The 16,801-nt window shown below is 41.8% G+C and overlaps 1 protein-coding gene across 1 annotated transcript in view; it reads right to left on the reverse strand.

The window, feature by feature from the left end:
• Positions 1 to 4,074: 4,074 nt before the first annotated feature.
• LOC105533771 (DNA-dependent protein kinase catalytic subunit-like) overlaps positions 4,075 to 16,801 on the reverse strand; it is a gene marked incomplete at its 5' end in the record, with an annotated part of 16,068 nt that continues 3,341 nt past the window's right edge. The window contains 10 exons of the mRNA XM_011972299.1: positions 4,075 to 5,337; positions 7,722 to 7,861; positions 8,571 to 8,759; positions 9,339 to 9,540; positions 9,608 to 9,679; positions 9,887 to 9,976; positions 12,993 to 13,085; positions 13,209 to 13,429; positions 14,548 to 14,615; positions 15,890 to 16,094. Coding sequence (XP_011827689.1) covers positions 5,133 to 5,337; positions 7,722 to 7,861; positions 8,571 to 8,759; positions 9,339 to 9,540; positions 9,608 to 9,679; positions 9,887 to 9,976; positions 12,993 to 13,085; positions 13,209 to 13,429; positions 14,548 to 14,615; positions 15,890 to 16,094 — 1,485 coding nt within the window. The remainder of the gene's footprint in view (positions 5,338 to 7,721; positions 7,862 to 8,570; positions 8,760 to 9,338; positions 9,541 to 9,607; positions 9,680 to 9,886; positions 9,977 to 12,992; positions 13,086 to 13,208; positions 13,430 to 14,547; positions 14,616 to 15,889; positions 16,095 to 16,801) is intronic.

Here is a 16,801-nt window from a genome sequence, read left to right on the forward strand (position 1 = left end):
CAACAGAGAGAGACTCTGTCTCAAAAAAAAAAAAAAAAAAAAGGAAAAATAGAATCAACAAAACTGAAAGTTGATTCTTTGAAGAGGCTAACAAAATTGACTTACCTTTACCTATAAAGCTAAAGATGATTAAGCTATATTTAGAAAAAGAAAACATAAATAACTATCAGAAATGAACACAGGGACACTACCACTAACCTTACAGAAATAAATGCCAGTGCATTAGATAAACTGGATGAAATGGACAAATTCCCTAGAAACACTCAATTACCACAAGTGACTCAAGAAAAAATAGAAAATTTGAACAGATCTACAACAAGCAGTGATTGAATCAGCGATAAAAAAACCTCCAACAAAGACAAGACTAGCACCACATGCCTTCACTGTTGAATTCCACAAAACCTTTAAATAATTAATACCAAAATCTTTCTCAAACTCTTCCAGTAAACATCAGAGGAAGGAAAACTTTCTAACCCATTTTATGAAGCCAGCACTACCCTGATACCAAAGTCAAAGGCACCACAAGAAAACTAGAGACTAATCTCTTCTTGATGCAAAAATCCTCAACAAAATATTAGCAAAGTAAAATCAACAAATTATTATAAAGGATTATTCACTATGGCCAGGTAGAATTCATCCCAGCAATGAAAGTGTGGTTCAATATACAAATATTAATCAATATATGACATTAATAGACTAAAGGAGAAAAACCACAGGTTCATTTTGATGCCAAAAAAAAAAATTGGCAAAATTCACCATTTCATAATAAAAACACTTGCCAAACTTAGAAGGTACTTCTTCAACATGATAAAGGGTATTTATGAAAACTCACAGCTGGCCGGGCACAGTGGCTCATGCCTGTAATCCCAGCATTTCGGCAGGCCGAGGCGGGTGGATCACGAGATTAGGAGATCAAGACCATCCTGGCTAACACGGTGAAACTCCATCTCTACTAAAAATACAAAAAATTAGCCCACGTGGTGGCGCGTGCCTGTATCCAAACTACTCCAGAGGCTGAGGCAGGAGAATCACTTGAACCCGGGAGGCAGAGGTTGCAGTGAGCCAAGATCACTGCACTCCAGCCTGGGTGACACAGCAAGACTCCATCTAAAAAAAAAAAAAAAAAAGGAAAACAGAAAACCCACAGCTAACATCACACTCAATGGTGAGAGATGAAAACTTTCTCCCTAAGATCGGGAACAAGAGAAGGATGCCCACTTTTACCACTGCTGCTCAGCACTGTGCTGAATGTTCTAGCCACAACAATTAGGTAAGAAAAAAGAAAAGGTAGTCAAATTGGAAAAGAAATAAAACTATCTCTATGCACAGATGACATCATCCTATATATAGAAAATCCCAAAGAATACACAAAATAAGTACTAAAGCTATTAAATTAATTCAGCAAAGTTGCAGGAGAAAAGACCAACACACAAAATCAGTTGTTTGTATACACTAGCAATGAACAATCTGGAAACATAGTTAGGAAAAACAATTCCATTTACAATAGTAGCCAAAAGAACAAAATAGCTAGGAATAAATTTAACCAAGGAAACAAAACATTAGAAGTATTTAAAACTGCTAAAAATTGCAAACCATTGTTGAAGGAAATTAAACAAGACATAAATAAATGGAAATGCATTCTGTGCTCATGGATTGAAATACAGTATTGTTAAGATGGCAATATTAACCAAAGTAATCTGCAGATTCGATGCAATTCCTATCAAACGCCCAATGGTCTTTTCACTTTTTGAAAAGCTGATCCTTAATTTTTTTTTTTTGACACACCATCTCAAAAACAAGTCTCAGTGTCGCCCAGGCTGGAGTGCAGTGGCATGATCCCTAAATTCTTTACTTTCATAAAATATTCAAAAGCAACTTCATGCAATTCCCAGAGTTATATTTTCATTTTAATACAGACAACATTCTGAAGTTCAAAGAATTTTTGGCAGTACAGGTGCAGTGGCTCACGCTTGTAATCCCAACACTTTGGGAGGCTGAGGCAGGCAGGTCACCTGAGGTCAGGAGTTTGAGACCAGCCTGGCCAACATGGTGAAACCCCATCTCTACTAAAAATACAAAAATACAAAATACAAAACTTAAAATACAAAAATTAGCCGGGCGTGGTAGTGCGCGCCAGTAGTCCTGGCTACTCGGGAGGCTGAGGCGGGAGAATCATTTGAACCCGGGAGGTGCAGCCTGGGCAACTGTGAATCTCAAAAAAAAAAAAAAAAAAGTTACTGGTCATTAGTTAATAAACAGTGCTTCAAAAATTCTCGTCAGTGAAGTAATTTTTATTTATTTTTTTGAGACAGAGTCTTGCTCTGTCGCCCAGGCTGGAGTACAGTGGCACCATCTGAGCTCACTGCAGGGTCCGCCTCCCTGGTTCATGCCATTCTCCCGCCTCCTGAGTAGCTGGGACTACAGGCGACTGCCACCACTAATTGGACTGCCTGGCTAATTTTGTTTTTCTATTTTTAGTAGAGACAAGGTTTCACCGTGTTAGCCAGGATGGTCTTGATCTCCTGACCTCGTGATCTGCCCGCCTCAGCCTCCCAAAGTGCTGGGATTACAGGTGTGAGCCACAGCACCCAGCCAATTTTTATTTCTTATAGAAGTAGTTTTTAAAAGTTGAATTCTTTACTGAATTATTCCTATGGCTTTGTTCTGTTGACTATCATGTGCCAAACTATGAGGTGCTGACAGATAGTGATTAGGACACAGTACTTGTCCTAAAGGAGTGTATTATATACTTGGGTTTTTAGTCTGACAAAGTGCTAAAATTGATATTCATAAGCATGGGATCATTCAAGTCTTCACTAAGCTTAAATCTGAAACTTTCTGGATTATTTTGGGGTTGAAAAACAAATGTTTCATATACAACCTGCATATCAAAATGTTTATAATGTAAATATTACCACTCATACAATATCATTCATATTTCCTTGTAATTGTAATCAGTGTTAAGTGTTGTTTCTTGGTTTCCAAATCAAATATTCTTATTCAGCAAGAATCACGAGTTGAAGTTCAAGCCCCAGTGATGATTCAGATGTGCAGTTCCTACATTGTGTAATGACCATTTAACATCTAGTATAATTTTATGAATGTTTTCTGAATGCTGTACACAGCAAGAGTTTCTTCTTACTGCACTCTCGTGAGCAATGATGAACTTTTTGAGCACACAGCTTTGAGACTAGACCCACACACACAACTTGTAACAATCAATTTTTTTTTTTTGTTTTGGAGATGGAGTTTCACTCTTGTTGCCCAGGCTGGAGTGCAATGGCACGATCTTGGCTCACCGCAACCTCTGCCTCCTGGGTTCAAGCAATTCTCCTGCTTCGGTCTCCTGAGTAGCTGGGATTACAGGCATGGGCCACCACACCTGGCTAATTTTGTATTTTTAGTGGAGACGGGGTTTCTCCATGTTGGTCAGGCTGGTCTCGAACTCCCGAACTCAGGTGATCCACCCGCCTCAGCCTCCCAAAGTGCTAGAATTACAGGTGTGAGCCACCACACCTGGCCTAACAATCAACTTTTATTGATATGAAAAGTAGTCATTAAAAAAACAGGGTTTCCTACAATGTAGGTGATCCATTTAATGAATGTAGTCCAAATTATCAGGACTCAAGCAAGAATTATAGCGAATTAGTTGTTACAGATAACAATATATTATCAACTCTACTCCAAAGTGGGCTTACTTTGGCCATTTTTGTGCAAAAATATTTACTAGATCATGTGTACCAGATTGTTCACATACACGATCACTTATTTTTCTTTACAAATGAAATATGGTTCAATAGGTGTCACTTGTTGAGAAGATAAATTTGTTATTTTATTTTTAAAAATAGACATGGGATCTCACTATGTTGCCCTCTTGGTCTTTAACTCCTGGGCTCAAGGAGTTCAAGCAATCTTCCTGCCTTGGCCTCCCAGTGTGCCTGGACATTAATGTTTATTTTAAATGCCATAACGCATTTAACCCGCATTTATCAGAACAAACTAGGCAAGTAGTATAATGAACTATTTTGTAAGATGAATATTTTGCTCTTTAAACTGCTTAAAAGAGATACACACTACTTTTGGAAAAAAACTTTATTAAACACTCAAGAGTATACTTCTCAAAATCACAGAAGAGTTTCCAAATACAAGTGTTAGAAGGAGAAAACAACAACAAAAAGCTAAAAGCCAATCAGAAACAGTTCGGGTGTGCAGAGGACTGCAGGGGGGACAGGGACTGCACATGGGAAGGAGCCACTTTTGTATTCCATAATTTGATCTTGTGCTAGAATGCATGCTTTTTTTTCCTCCAAATGAGGAATTCATTTCAAATAGGAATTTCTTTTATTCTCCTGGAACTAAAATGCTTAGTACTATCCCTAACATCAACCATGGGATTTTTGAAGTTATCCCAAATTTGCAATGCAAAAAGCACTTTTACGTATCTTCCAGTTGTAGATCGGAATAGCAAAAGTGAATGCTATGACCAAAATTTTTACCCTCCTAAATAAAGACGTTCCCTTCTAGAGAGCAAATCTACCGTAAAATGTCAAAACTAAAAGAGAATAAAATGAAAGGAAAAAACCTAGAAAAATATCCTAAAATATCAAATGCAGTCATTTCTAAATATAAGCCATAATTAGAGCTTTACCTATTGTTCTTATTGTTCCTATGCTGCTTCTACAATGTTACATCAACTATACTTAGCTTTACTCTCCCAAAATCTTGGCCATGAAGCCTTCTGAGTGTGCTTTCCAATGTGCCAGAACCAGAGGGCATTCCAAGGTTTCTCACATTTCCTGTTTATGGAGACAGCTGTTTCACTAACTTGCAGCACTTGTAAATGCTTTGAAAGCTGATCACATACTATATTCTTGACTTAATACTTTGGTAAGCCTGGATATGTATCTTTCTATAAACCTCACCTAACCTTTGATGTTACTATAACCTTATCTTTGACTTAACCCATATACATTTACTCATAATCTTGATTTAAACTCATGCTATAAAACTGTAGCACGAAAGGGATTTCTCTTTAGTGCTTCAGGAAAATCAGCTCATGGATTACTGCCAACCAAAGTATAGTAGATTCTTTAAACAATGTAACACCTTCTATCTGCAGACTCCCACAGACCTCACATCCAGGGCTCCCATCCTTCCCAGGTTCTGCCAAGGATGTTGGGGTCTGTTGCCTGGTCAATCAAGCACTTCACTTGAGTTTCTTCTGAAAGCCCACCCTCTGGTTCTCGGGCACGAATGTTGTGATCTTTGCTTCCTCGTGCCACAGCCACATAGTCTCTGAAAGCAGGCGCCTTCTCGTGACCCAGTAGCAGCTCATCACTGGAAAAAGAACAAACAGAAAACACAAAGCATGTGTTATTTTCCTTTGTTTCCTGCATTCCTAGTGATCCTATCCAAACACATTCCCCATGTCATCACTCACAGAGTCTTTTCTGTGGCTTATAACCTTTCAGTCAAAGACTGGATCTGTAGGAAAACAGAACAAGAATTATGCTGCTCAAGTTTTTGTGTGAACGTAAGCCTTCACTTCTCCTGAATGAATTCCTAGGATTCACCTAGGAGTGGCATTGCTGGGTTCACAATGATAACTCTATGTTTAACTTTGTGAAGAACTGCCACTTTCCCACAGCAGATGCACCCTTTCCCACTCCCACCAGCAGAGTATGAGGAGTCCACCTTCTCTGCATCCTCAACATTTGTTAGATTCCTTTTTTTTTAATTAAAAAAAAAAAGAAAGTTTTAAAAATTTTTGGTAGAGACAGGGTGTTGCTATATTGCCCAGGCTAGACTTGAACTCCTGGGATCTAGTTATCCTCCTGCCTTGGCCTCCCAAAGTGCTGGGATTACAGGTGTGAGCCACTGCATTAGCCCCATTTTAAAATTATAGCCATCTGGCAAGGCGTGGTGGCTCACCCGAGGTCAGGAGTTCAAGACCAGCCTGGCCAACATGGCAAAACCCCATTTCTACTAAAAATACAAAAATTACCAGGTGTGGTAGCATGCACCTGTAATTCCAGTTACTCAGGAGGCTGGGACAGGAGGATTACTTGAACCCAGGAGGTGGAGGTTGCAGTGAGCCTGGGTGACAGAGCAAGACTTTGTCTCAAAAATTAATTAATTAAACAATAGCCATCTTAGCAGGTGTGAGGTAGTATCTCACTTGGATTTCCCTGATGACCAGTGATGCTGAGCATTTTTTCATGCGCTTATTGGCCATTTGTATATTTTCATTAGAGAAATGTTAGTTCAAGTCTTTTGACCTTTTTTTTTTGAGACAGGGTCTTGCTCTGTCACCCAGGCCGGAGTGCAATGGCGCGATCTCGGCTCACTGCAACCTCTGCCTCCTGGGTTCAAGTGATCCTCCTGCCTCAGCCTCCCTAGTAGCTGAGATTACAGGCGTGAGCCACTGAGCCCAGCCCTGACCATTTTTAATTGTCTATCTACTATTAGGCTCTAAAAGTTTTAAAATGTATTCTAGATACAAGTCCCTTATCAGATATATGACTTGCAAATATTTTATCCCATTCTAAAGGCTGAAACACTTTCTTGATAGCACTCTGTGAAGCACAAAATTGTTTAATTTTGATGAAGTCCAATGTATGTATTTGTTTCTTCCTTGTGCTTTCAGTGTCATACCTAAAAAATGGCAAGTATCACAACAAAATCCAAGGTCAGGATGATTTACTCCTATTCCTACTTTTTTTTTTTTTTTTAAGACAGAGTCTCGCTTTGTCACCCAGGCTGGAGTACAGTGGCGCCATCTTGGCTCACTGCAACCTCTACCTCCCGGGGTTCAAGTCATTCTCCTGCCTCAGCCTTCCTAATAGCTGGGATTACAGGTGCGCATCACCATGCCCAGCTAATTTTTGTATTTTCAGTAGAGACGGGGTTTCACCTTGATGGCCAGGGTGGTCTCGAACTCCTGACCTCAAGTGATCCACTCGCCTTGGCCTCCCAAAGTGTTGGAATTAGAGGCGTAAGTCACCACGCCCAGCTGATTTACTCCTACTACTAAGTGTTTTATAGTTTTGACTCTTGCATTTAGCTCTTTGATCCATTCTGAATTAATTTTTCCACATGGTGTGAAACAGGGACCTAACTTCATTCTTTTGCCAGTGCTATTTGTTGGAAAGGTCACTGAATGGTCTTGGCACCCTTGTCAAAAATAAGTTGACCATAGACTGCCACTATTACTTAATTCTAAAGTCAAACTTTTTTCCTTCCTGTGAATCATCTCCATAAATTTATATTTGCTTTAGACCTCAACAAGAAAAAATTTTAAAGCTAACCTAAAAGCCAACTCAAATTGGAGTCTCATCTAACAAGTCCACACCGTGCTTTTCATACCTAGGTACTATGTCCATCAGGGTCAAATGCCCTAAAAAGGACAAAAGCAAATTTAAAACCTGAGTCTCCTCATGCATATAACAATATTCTGGCCTAAGAGCACACCTTCTGTTTCTCCAATTGGCACCACTGTTCCAGGGACTGAGTGTAAGCCTGAAGACATACGTCACAGTTGCAGGCCTCGCCCTGGCTTTCGGGAAGTCAGCCTCTCTAAGCCCTGCTTTCCTCCTCAGTGAAAGCAGAGAAGTCATGCTAACAGAATATCAAGTGCTCAGCACTTTGTACATATGTTGGTTCCTCGAGAAACAGTAGCATGTTGGTAGTCCGTTAGTTTTTTCCACATATAAAAATCTTACCAAGTAATGACTGCTGGATTGGCACCTGCTAACTTTCTCTTAGCGTAACATATTTTCTGTCGGGGATACCAATTTTTTTCAGCAACATTTATTTCTTGGATCCATGATCCTCCTTTTTTCAGCATTTTCTGTTCAAAATTCTAAAAGAAAAGAATATGATTTTCCCGGCTGATTATAATGGTACATACAATCATGTCCAAACAGATTAAATCCAGTAATGATCTTAAAGTAAACAAACATCTATAACCAGGAGCAGCCTTGCTTTATTGTCTACAGCTACAAAGCTGTTCATACAGACTCCATGGCGCACACATCACGAGACGAAGGGCCTCAGCAGGCCCCTTATTTCTCCAAATAAAGGTTTTGCCTCTTAACTTTTTTTTTTTTTTTTTTGAGGCAGAGTTTCACTCTTGTCGCGCAGGCTGGAGTGCAGTGGCGTGATCTTGGCTCACTGCAACCTCTGCCTCCCAGTTTCAAGCCATTCTCCTGCCTTAGCCTCCCAAGGAACGGGGATTATAGGCGTGCGTTACCACACCAAGCTAATTTCTGTATTTTTAGTAGAGACAGGGTTTCACCATGTTGGCCAGGCTGGTCTCCAACTCCTGACCTCAGGTGATCCTCCCGTCTCTGCCTCCCCAAGTTTTGGGATTACAGGCGTGAACCACTGGGCCTGGCCTCTGGTTTTCAAGCCAGACAATCCTAAATACTAATTTTGAGAAATGCTGTACAAAATAATGTAAATATTTTCATCAACATGACTCAATGCACTTCCATCATACACGGGAGATACCAGCTCGATCACAGGGACACTGTCACAAAAGTGAAAAGTGCACATGAAACAAAACCTACTTTCCAGTCAAAGGAAGGCTCCTTGACAAACACATCCATGGTGTTGGTGAGCAGGCCAGGGTCTGAGCGGAAGGCCCGGAGCGCGTGTACCATGACGCTGTACATAAGGCCCATTTCTTTCATTGGTAACATCAGATTGATAAACTGGCGAGTTAGCCGAAAAGGCATCAACTCAGGGACTGGCAGAAACTAAACAAGAAAAAAAGGCAAGCAGCAGAATATGTAAGCCGGAACTCTCAAAGTACCAAGCACAAACGGCAGCAACCTCTCATAGTTACTGTTCACATTTAGTAACAATATAACTCTGCTTCCCTTGAAATCAGCTACACAGATGTGAGTTCCTACGCTCAGGAGTAACCATCTTAGCTTGCATTATCCCTCAGCGCAAAACCCACGTGCGCAGGATACAGGCCGCAGATATTGAGAAGGATGGATCCAAACATTCAGAGGTTAACCAGAGAAAAGATCTGTATCACATTTTTTACCAGACATTTTTATTATGGGGCTTCCTAAAACTTCCTTAGAGTCTTCCTTTGACCTGCGAACACATTTGATTCCCGGTTCTGATGATATCATTGATCACCATGACTTCTGTGACCTGACTGAACAAGGCTGAACGAAGTGATTATCCCTTTCTGCAATCAATGACCATGACAAAACGAACCTAATACGTTGTTTTTCCTTAAAAACTGTCTATTTCTGGAGGGTGTTGAAAGTCCTATGATGACTCTCGCCTCGCCCAGGATCATGACAGCACAGCAAGCGCACCTGTGTAGCGGATCCAAATGCATGCCCAAAGTCGATCCCGATCATGCCGCCAGTCTCCATGGCCACCATAAAGTTGTTCAGATGTCTGTCTCCAATCCCGAGGATCCAGTGGCTGATGCATATCAGAGCATGAGAGCTGGCAAAGTGGGAGCGGAGTGCCAGGAAAGCCTCGGGGCTTGTACTCATCCTCACAAAGGCCCGCCTGCAAGAGAGACACAGCTGTGCGGCTGCTGTGATCCTGCTAAGGGTGAGGGCAGAAGGGTACTTACTTTAAGAGATCGGCAGGCACTTTACTTTCTCGTTTTCTAAAAGAGGTGATTGTTTCAGTACGATTAGCTCCCCTATGATTTAATAATAGAAACATCTAATTAGAAAAAATTCTCTGACTTAAAATTTAAATTTTAAAACTTTTTGTTTATACTGAGACTCAAATATCAAATAATCTTGATGATCTCTCTGAGGCAAAGCTTTCTAAGAATCAAAAGAAAACATGCAATTCGCAGAAGAACAAACTAACTAATACAAAGGAAAATCAAAACCAAACTTACTTATACATTAGCATGTAAGCTCCAACATCATGTTTTCCTGACATTTTTGTCAGCCAATCTCTATATTCACACAGCGGTGCCTTGGGATCACTAGTGAGCGAGAAAAGGGGAATCGGAATTAGGAAGATTTTAGCATTATGTGATTTCAAAGACAAAGATCACCAAGAATTCACTGAAAAATAGCAAAGCAGCAGGAAAAAATATGACTTTTAACCATATTCAATATTAATACTGAACCCACATTACTCTGGATCTTGAATTTCAATATACCATTATTCATGCTTAACTACTCCTAAAGAAATCCAAGCTATTGCCTATGAAAAATTTAGGTACAAAACCATTAAATACAATAAATTTCCCACTGACATAGAGAGGAATAAGATGAACTAAACATAACTGTTTATTAACCAGCCATGCAAGTCTGCAACTTTGACCTAGAAAGAACCATAACAAGAGGGCGACAGCACCACAGGGAGCCGCTGGAAGCCTCGGGCCATGTCACTACCACAGCCAAAAAGCCCACACAGTTTTGCTAAAGATGGATTATGTCTGTTTTTATCCTTATTTAGACCACTTCCACTTCTTTTTCTTTTTTTTTTTTTTTTGAGATGAAGTCTCGCTCTGTCGCCAGGCGAGTGCAGTGGTGCGATCTCGGCCCACTGTAACCTCCGCCTCCTGGATTCAAGCGATTCTCCTGCCTCAGCTTCCTGACTAGATGGGATTACAGACAAATGCCACCACGTTCAGCTAATTTTTGTATTTTTAGTAGAGACGGGTTTTCACCATGTTGGCCAGGCTGGTCTTGAATGCCTGACCTCGTGATCTGCCTGCCTCAGCCTCCCAAGTGCTGGAATTACAGGCGTGAGCCACCACGCCCGGTCACTTTTTCTTTCTTTTGAGACTCTGTCGCCCAGGCTGGAGTGCAGCGGTGCAATCTCAGCTTGCTGCAACCTCCACCTCCTGGGTTCAAGCAATTCTCATGCCTCAGCCTCCTAAGTGGCTGGGATTACAGGCGCCCGCCACTACGCCCGGCTAATTTTTGTATTTTCAGTAGAGACAGGGTTTCGCCATCTTGACCAGACTGGTCTTGAGTTCCTGACGTCAGGCGATCCGCCCACCTCGGCCTCCCAAAGTGCTGGGATTACAGGCGTAAGCTGCTGCGCCTGGCCAGTGCCACATCTTTCTTCATATTTCCAACACGTAGATATACACACAATCCATAGTAAATATGAGAAAATATTTTTTCTTTTTCTTCCAATAACCTTCTGCACTCCTATGAGAAAGTATTTTTGTAAATGACAATGGATGCTTAAGTGAACTTGAAAAGCTGTTTTCAGTGTTTCCTAGGAAAAAGGCAGCACCTGGGCAGTGGGAAACAATGTTATATACATATGTTCAGGTACTTTTGTAAGGAAAGCTTTAACAAGTTTTCCCAATAAAATCTAAAGACAGAACAGTTTCATGTGTGACTTAGCAATTCAATCACTTCAGGTGAAATAAATCTTTTCTAAGTTGCTACTAAAGTTAACTTTAAAAGTAGTCCCCTCCATCTTAAAATTCTCTCCTCCTAGTTTAAAGTGAGATGAAAATTCTTAGGTTATAAAACCGTAGGCTGGGCGCAGTAGCTCAGGCCTGTAAACCCAGTACTTTAGGAGGCCAAGGAGGGCAGATCATGAGGTCAAGTGATCAAGATCATCCTGGCCAACATGGTGAAAACCCATCTCTACTAAATACAAAAATTAGCTGGGCATGGTGGCGCACGCCTGTAATCCCAGCTACTCAGGAGGCTGAGGCAGGAGAACTGCTGGAACCTGGGAGGCGGAGATTGCAGTAAGCCGAGGTCATGCCACCGCACTCCAGTCTGGCGACAAAGAGAGACACTGTCTCAAAAAAACAAAACACTGTAACATGCTGAATTAAGAAAAAAAATAGCAAGGATTTTAATAATGGGTACTGGAAGTGCCCTGTAAAAAGGCAGTTGGAAATTATTTACATAATTCCATTATGTAAGGTGCTTTCAATTCTCCTGGTACCTATATCAACCCTGTGTGGTTCCACGCTACCATCCCGTCCCACAAATGCAGACAGGTACCACAGGAAAGGCGACACTTGCTTGGCACCTGCATTGTCAGGCAGAGGCTCAGTGCCAGGGCCAGATCTGGAATTTGAGAGACTCCAGGAAGCATGCTCATCAGTTGCCCCGTATTCCAGGGAAAGTAGAAACAATTCTAAGCAAAGGACTCAAATGTCTGGAACTAAAAGTTGGTGAACACTGCCCTGCAGAGTAATTATCACCTGGGAATATGAGTTTGATAAGAATATGTTTGATTTTTTCAGAAATCTTTCCTGACTGAAGGGAACACTGCTCCTATTTAAAAACTTTTTAGGAAAGAATCAGAGGACATCAAAGAGAAAGAGGCCCTGAAGCTGTTCCTTCATCCTACAGCTTCGTCACCCAAACCTGTCAACTTTGGTTGTCAAAATCTGTCAACCCTCAAAATGTTTCTCACATTGTCCTTATTTTTTTTTACAAAAACAAAAAGGAAATAAAAAAAAAAACTTGTGGTTAAAATACACATGTTAATTGTAGAAAACTTGGAAAATAGAGAAAAGGATAAAGAAAAATAAAAAAGCATCCATATCATGACTAGTAATCCCAGCTACTCCACTTTACAGGCTAAGTGACACAGGACAGGTTACTTGACCTTTCTGGGCCTCAGCTTCCTCATCTGTACAGTAGCGATAATAATACTCACTTACCTTGTAGGTTGTTGGTGAGAAGTAAATTGGTTTATACACGTTAAAAATTGAGAACAGTGCCTATCCCACAGAAAATGTTTTACTACATGTTATCTGCTAATTTTATTATTATTTCCTTCAACAATTTTTCTTCCCCCCACCCAAAGTTAACATATATTTTGTATTATGGTAAAATATCTGCAACTACTGGTTAGCAGCCAGCACTCCATTTGGTTTATTGACCCAGCCAGCAGACTGCGGGGCAGGCAGTGTGGGCTCTCGAGCGCGCCTGTCACGGCCCCGACCTGCCACTGGAGAAGTGAGGGGAGGCGACTGCTGGGGGAGCAGGGCGTGTGGCCGCCCTTACCTCAGGTAAGCCGCCTTCTCCTCTTGGGACATGGTGTTCAAAAGAAGGTCCTTCAAGGTAACAGTATTTTCAAGCCACTCAATTAATCCTAACCTGAAAGGGAGAATAAAAGGTTAACGAGTAAACCCAAACTGCTCTTTCTTCACTAGAAAAACAGTCCCGTGGACGCCAAGCAATGTGCAGCAGCCTACTGGCTGGGAGCAGCCTGGCAGTTACCTGGAAGTCATGGGCACCACGCTGTAGGTCCTCAGCTGCAGGGCCCTCTGGCTGCAGGCGGAGTCTTGGGCCAGGATCCCATTCATGACCTGGAAGAGCTGCTCCACACGCTGGTCCTGCCGCAGGTCCTCGCCACCCTTCACCAGGAAAGGGTGCTCCCTCTCATTGTGGCCACGGATGATGATGCGCTTGGGCCTTCGCATAGACGCCATGACTGTCACCTTCAAAAATCAGAATGTCACCTCAGGGCACAGGCTAGTGACGTGTCAAACTCAGAAGGAAAAGCCACACTGGCTGTGAGCATTCCTCCGCGGGGCTGCCCTCTGAAGACAGTGTCAAAGAAGAGCAGAGCGTTCAGGCCAGCAACGAATTCCTGCTACCTGCTTATGCCTGACTACTGTGCCTGCAGAAATGTTGTATTCCTGGTTATAAATACTTGCTTATGAATGTGGATACCCTTAGCAAGCAGCAACAGCCAACATGCAAACTTTCTACAGTGGTAAGCTAATGCTACACATATTTTATAGTGGATACTCACACACAGCTTACTCTTTGAGTTTATGGTATCTTAAATAGAATTGTTGCTCAAACACTGGAGACATTATATTAAGAAACTCAGGGCCGGGAGTGGTGGCTCATGCCTGCAATCTCAGCACTTTGGGAGGATGGGGCGGGTAGATCACCTGAGGTCAGGAGTTCGAGACCAGTCTGGTCAACATGGTGAAACCCTGTCTCTACTAAAAATACAAAAATTAGCCAGTTGTGGTGGCGCACACTTGTACCCCAGCTACTAGGGAGGCTGAGACATGGAGAATCGCCTGAACCCAGGGTGTGGAGGTTGCAATGAGCTGAGAATGCACCACTGCACTCTAGCCTGGGTGACAGAGTGAGACTCTTGTCTCAAACAAAGAAGAAAAAAAAAGGCCAGGCGCACTGTTTCACACCTGTAATCCCAGCACTTTGGGGAGGCAGAGGTGGATGGATCACGAGGTCAGGAGTTCAAGACCAGCCTGGTCAACATGGTGAAACCCTGTCTCTACTAAAAACTCAAAAAACAGCTGGGCGTGATGGCACACGCCTGTAATCCCAGCTACTTGGGAGGCTGAGGCAGGAGAATCATTTGAACCCGGGAGGCAGAGGTTGCAGTGAGCCGAGATTGCACCATTACACTCCAGCCCAAGCAACACGGCAAGACTCCATCTCAGTAAATACGTTAAACTCGATATATCTGCGATCAACATGGGCTGTTGTCTCTTATTTACCAAAGGCAAACAGATCATTCTCGTATCTGAAGAACGTTCATCAGGACAGGGACTGGGTCACACACCCTCACACCTACCCGCTCATCAAACCCGGCGATTCGCACGTGGTACTCTGGCAACGGCTTTCCCCTACCGTCATATTGACCTAAAACAAACCAGAGCCTTGCTTAGGAACAGCTTGTTAGACAACTGCCTGTATTTTAAAACATGTCTCTTGATCTACTTTTTAAAAAGCCAATCTAACATAAAACTTTTTACTGAAAAGTTTTCATTTAAAGGAAACTGACTTTTAAAAAATGTTATTTCTCAGCCAGGCACAGCGGCTTACTCCTGTAATCCCAGCACTTTGGAGGGCCGAGGCGGGTGGATCATGAGGTCAGGAGATAGAGACCATCCTGGTTTACATGGTGAAACCCCGTCTCTACTTAAAATACAAAAAATTAGCCGGGCATGGTGGCAGCGCCTGTAGTCCCAGCTACTCGGGAGGCTGAGGCAGGAGAATGGTGTGAACTCAGGAGGCACAGCTTGCAGTGAGCCGAGATTGCGCCACTACACTCCAGCCTGGGCGACACGGCAAGACTCCAACTCAAAAAAAAAAAAATAAAAGTTATTTCTCAATTTGACTGATTACGGAACTTAGCGCTCTAATAGCATGGACAAATCCTAAATAGAAAAGTGATGCATTGACTAGAACACTGCATATTCTCAAGGCCAATCAAGCTGCTCATGACAAGGCTTACATTTAAATGTTTTTCTTGAAATGAACCATATGCAACTGCACAGTAATTATTAATGACAAAGAAAAGTGTTTCTCCAAATATATTTTTTCTTATACCCACTGAAATGAGAACATGAATAACCAGATTAAAACTTTTTTCTCCTCTGGCAAATTTGGGGTGAAGAAAATGGAACTTACACAGATTTCCTCTGAAAAAGTCACGCCTTGAAATCTGGCCAATTTGCTGTGCATCTCTAGCCCTAATATTATTATCATTTTTCCTGCAGGTCAGTGACTTATCATTAACTTGTCACTTTAAATGGAACTGTGTACACATCCCAGGAAGTAATCTGCGTCTATACCTGTATTATATTTCTGAAGAAAAGTTATTCAGGAGCAAAGTATGAAATGAATATGTTCAGAGGAAATCTATGATTGCTGTTTACCATTATTACCAAATGAAAATCTGAACATTTGTCAGAATCAGAAATATAAGAACTATAATCTCATTAAACATTTAGTAATGTGTGCTCATTCATAATTATGGATTTTCCTAATGATGAAAAATTTGGTGAATTTTAAAATTCCTTAAAAAAAGAGATAACTGTCAATATCCCAGTATCACTATTCCAGAAACCACAAGTTATTACAGTGCTGTGCTCCTGACAGTACAGTTTTGTCACCCCTGGAGGTTAACTCACCAGGAATCTCCAGCTCATTTCTCAGGAACTCCACTTTGAAGTCACTCATCCAGGGCGAACATTCTTTCAGATTCCCAGGGGGTTTTGAGTCTTTGTTCATTTTCAAAAGTAGCATGTTGGTAATGTCATTGAAGTCACTGAGCTTCATTCTCAGTAGCTTAGAACCTCCTTTCCCAAAATGTTTATCAAATTCTTTTCCAAAAGTCTGAAATTAATAAGAATTTACTATAAAGACTGATGTTTAGTTTGGACTGTGGAAAGGGCTCTAAGCTTATAAGTGTAATGAATGGAGTGCGCAATGATATATGTTTCTTCTCTGCTTTTAAGATGTATAGTCTTGGTTGGGCATGGTGGCTCATGCCTGTAATCCCAGCACTTTGGGAATCCAAGGTAGTAGCATTACTTGAGCCAAGGAGTTCGAGACCAACCTGGGCAACAAACATTAGCCAGGTGTGATGGCACGTGCATGTAGTTCCATCTACTCAGGAGGCTGAAGCGAGAGGATCGCTATTAAGCCCAGGAGTCTGAAGTGTCAGTGAACTATGATCATGCCACTGCACTACAGCCTAGGTGTCCGAGTGAGACTTTGTTTCTAAAAAAAAAAAATTACAGTTTTGCTTTCCTTGAATATTTCAATACTCTAAAACATCCAGAGTTTGCCTTTCGTTTCCTGTGTTCCATTATAAGTGACATGGTTAATGCCTGTAATTCCAGCACTTTGGGAGGTCGAGGCAGGTGGATCACTTGAGCTCAGGAGTTCAAGATGAGCCTGGCCAACATTGTGAAACCCCGTCTCCACTTAAAATACAAAAAATTAGCCAGGTGTGGTGGCTCATGCCTGTAATCCCAGCTACTCAGGAGGCTGAGGCAGGAGAATCGCTTGAACCCGGGAGGCAGAGGTTGCAGTGAGCC

Source organism: Mandrillus leucophaeus, unplaced genomic scaffold, assembly GCF_000951045.1.
Source record: "Mandrillus leucophaeus isolate KB7577 unplaced genomic scaffold, Mleu.le_1.0 Scaffold1282, whole genome shotgun sequence".
In the NCBI taxonomy this organism is placed as follows: domain Eukaryota; kingdom Metazoa; phylum Chordata; class Mammalia; order Primates; family Cercopithecidae; genus Mandrillus; species Mandrillus leucophaeus.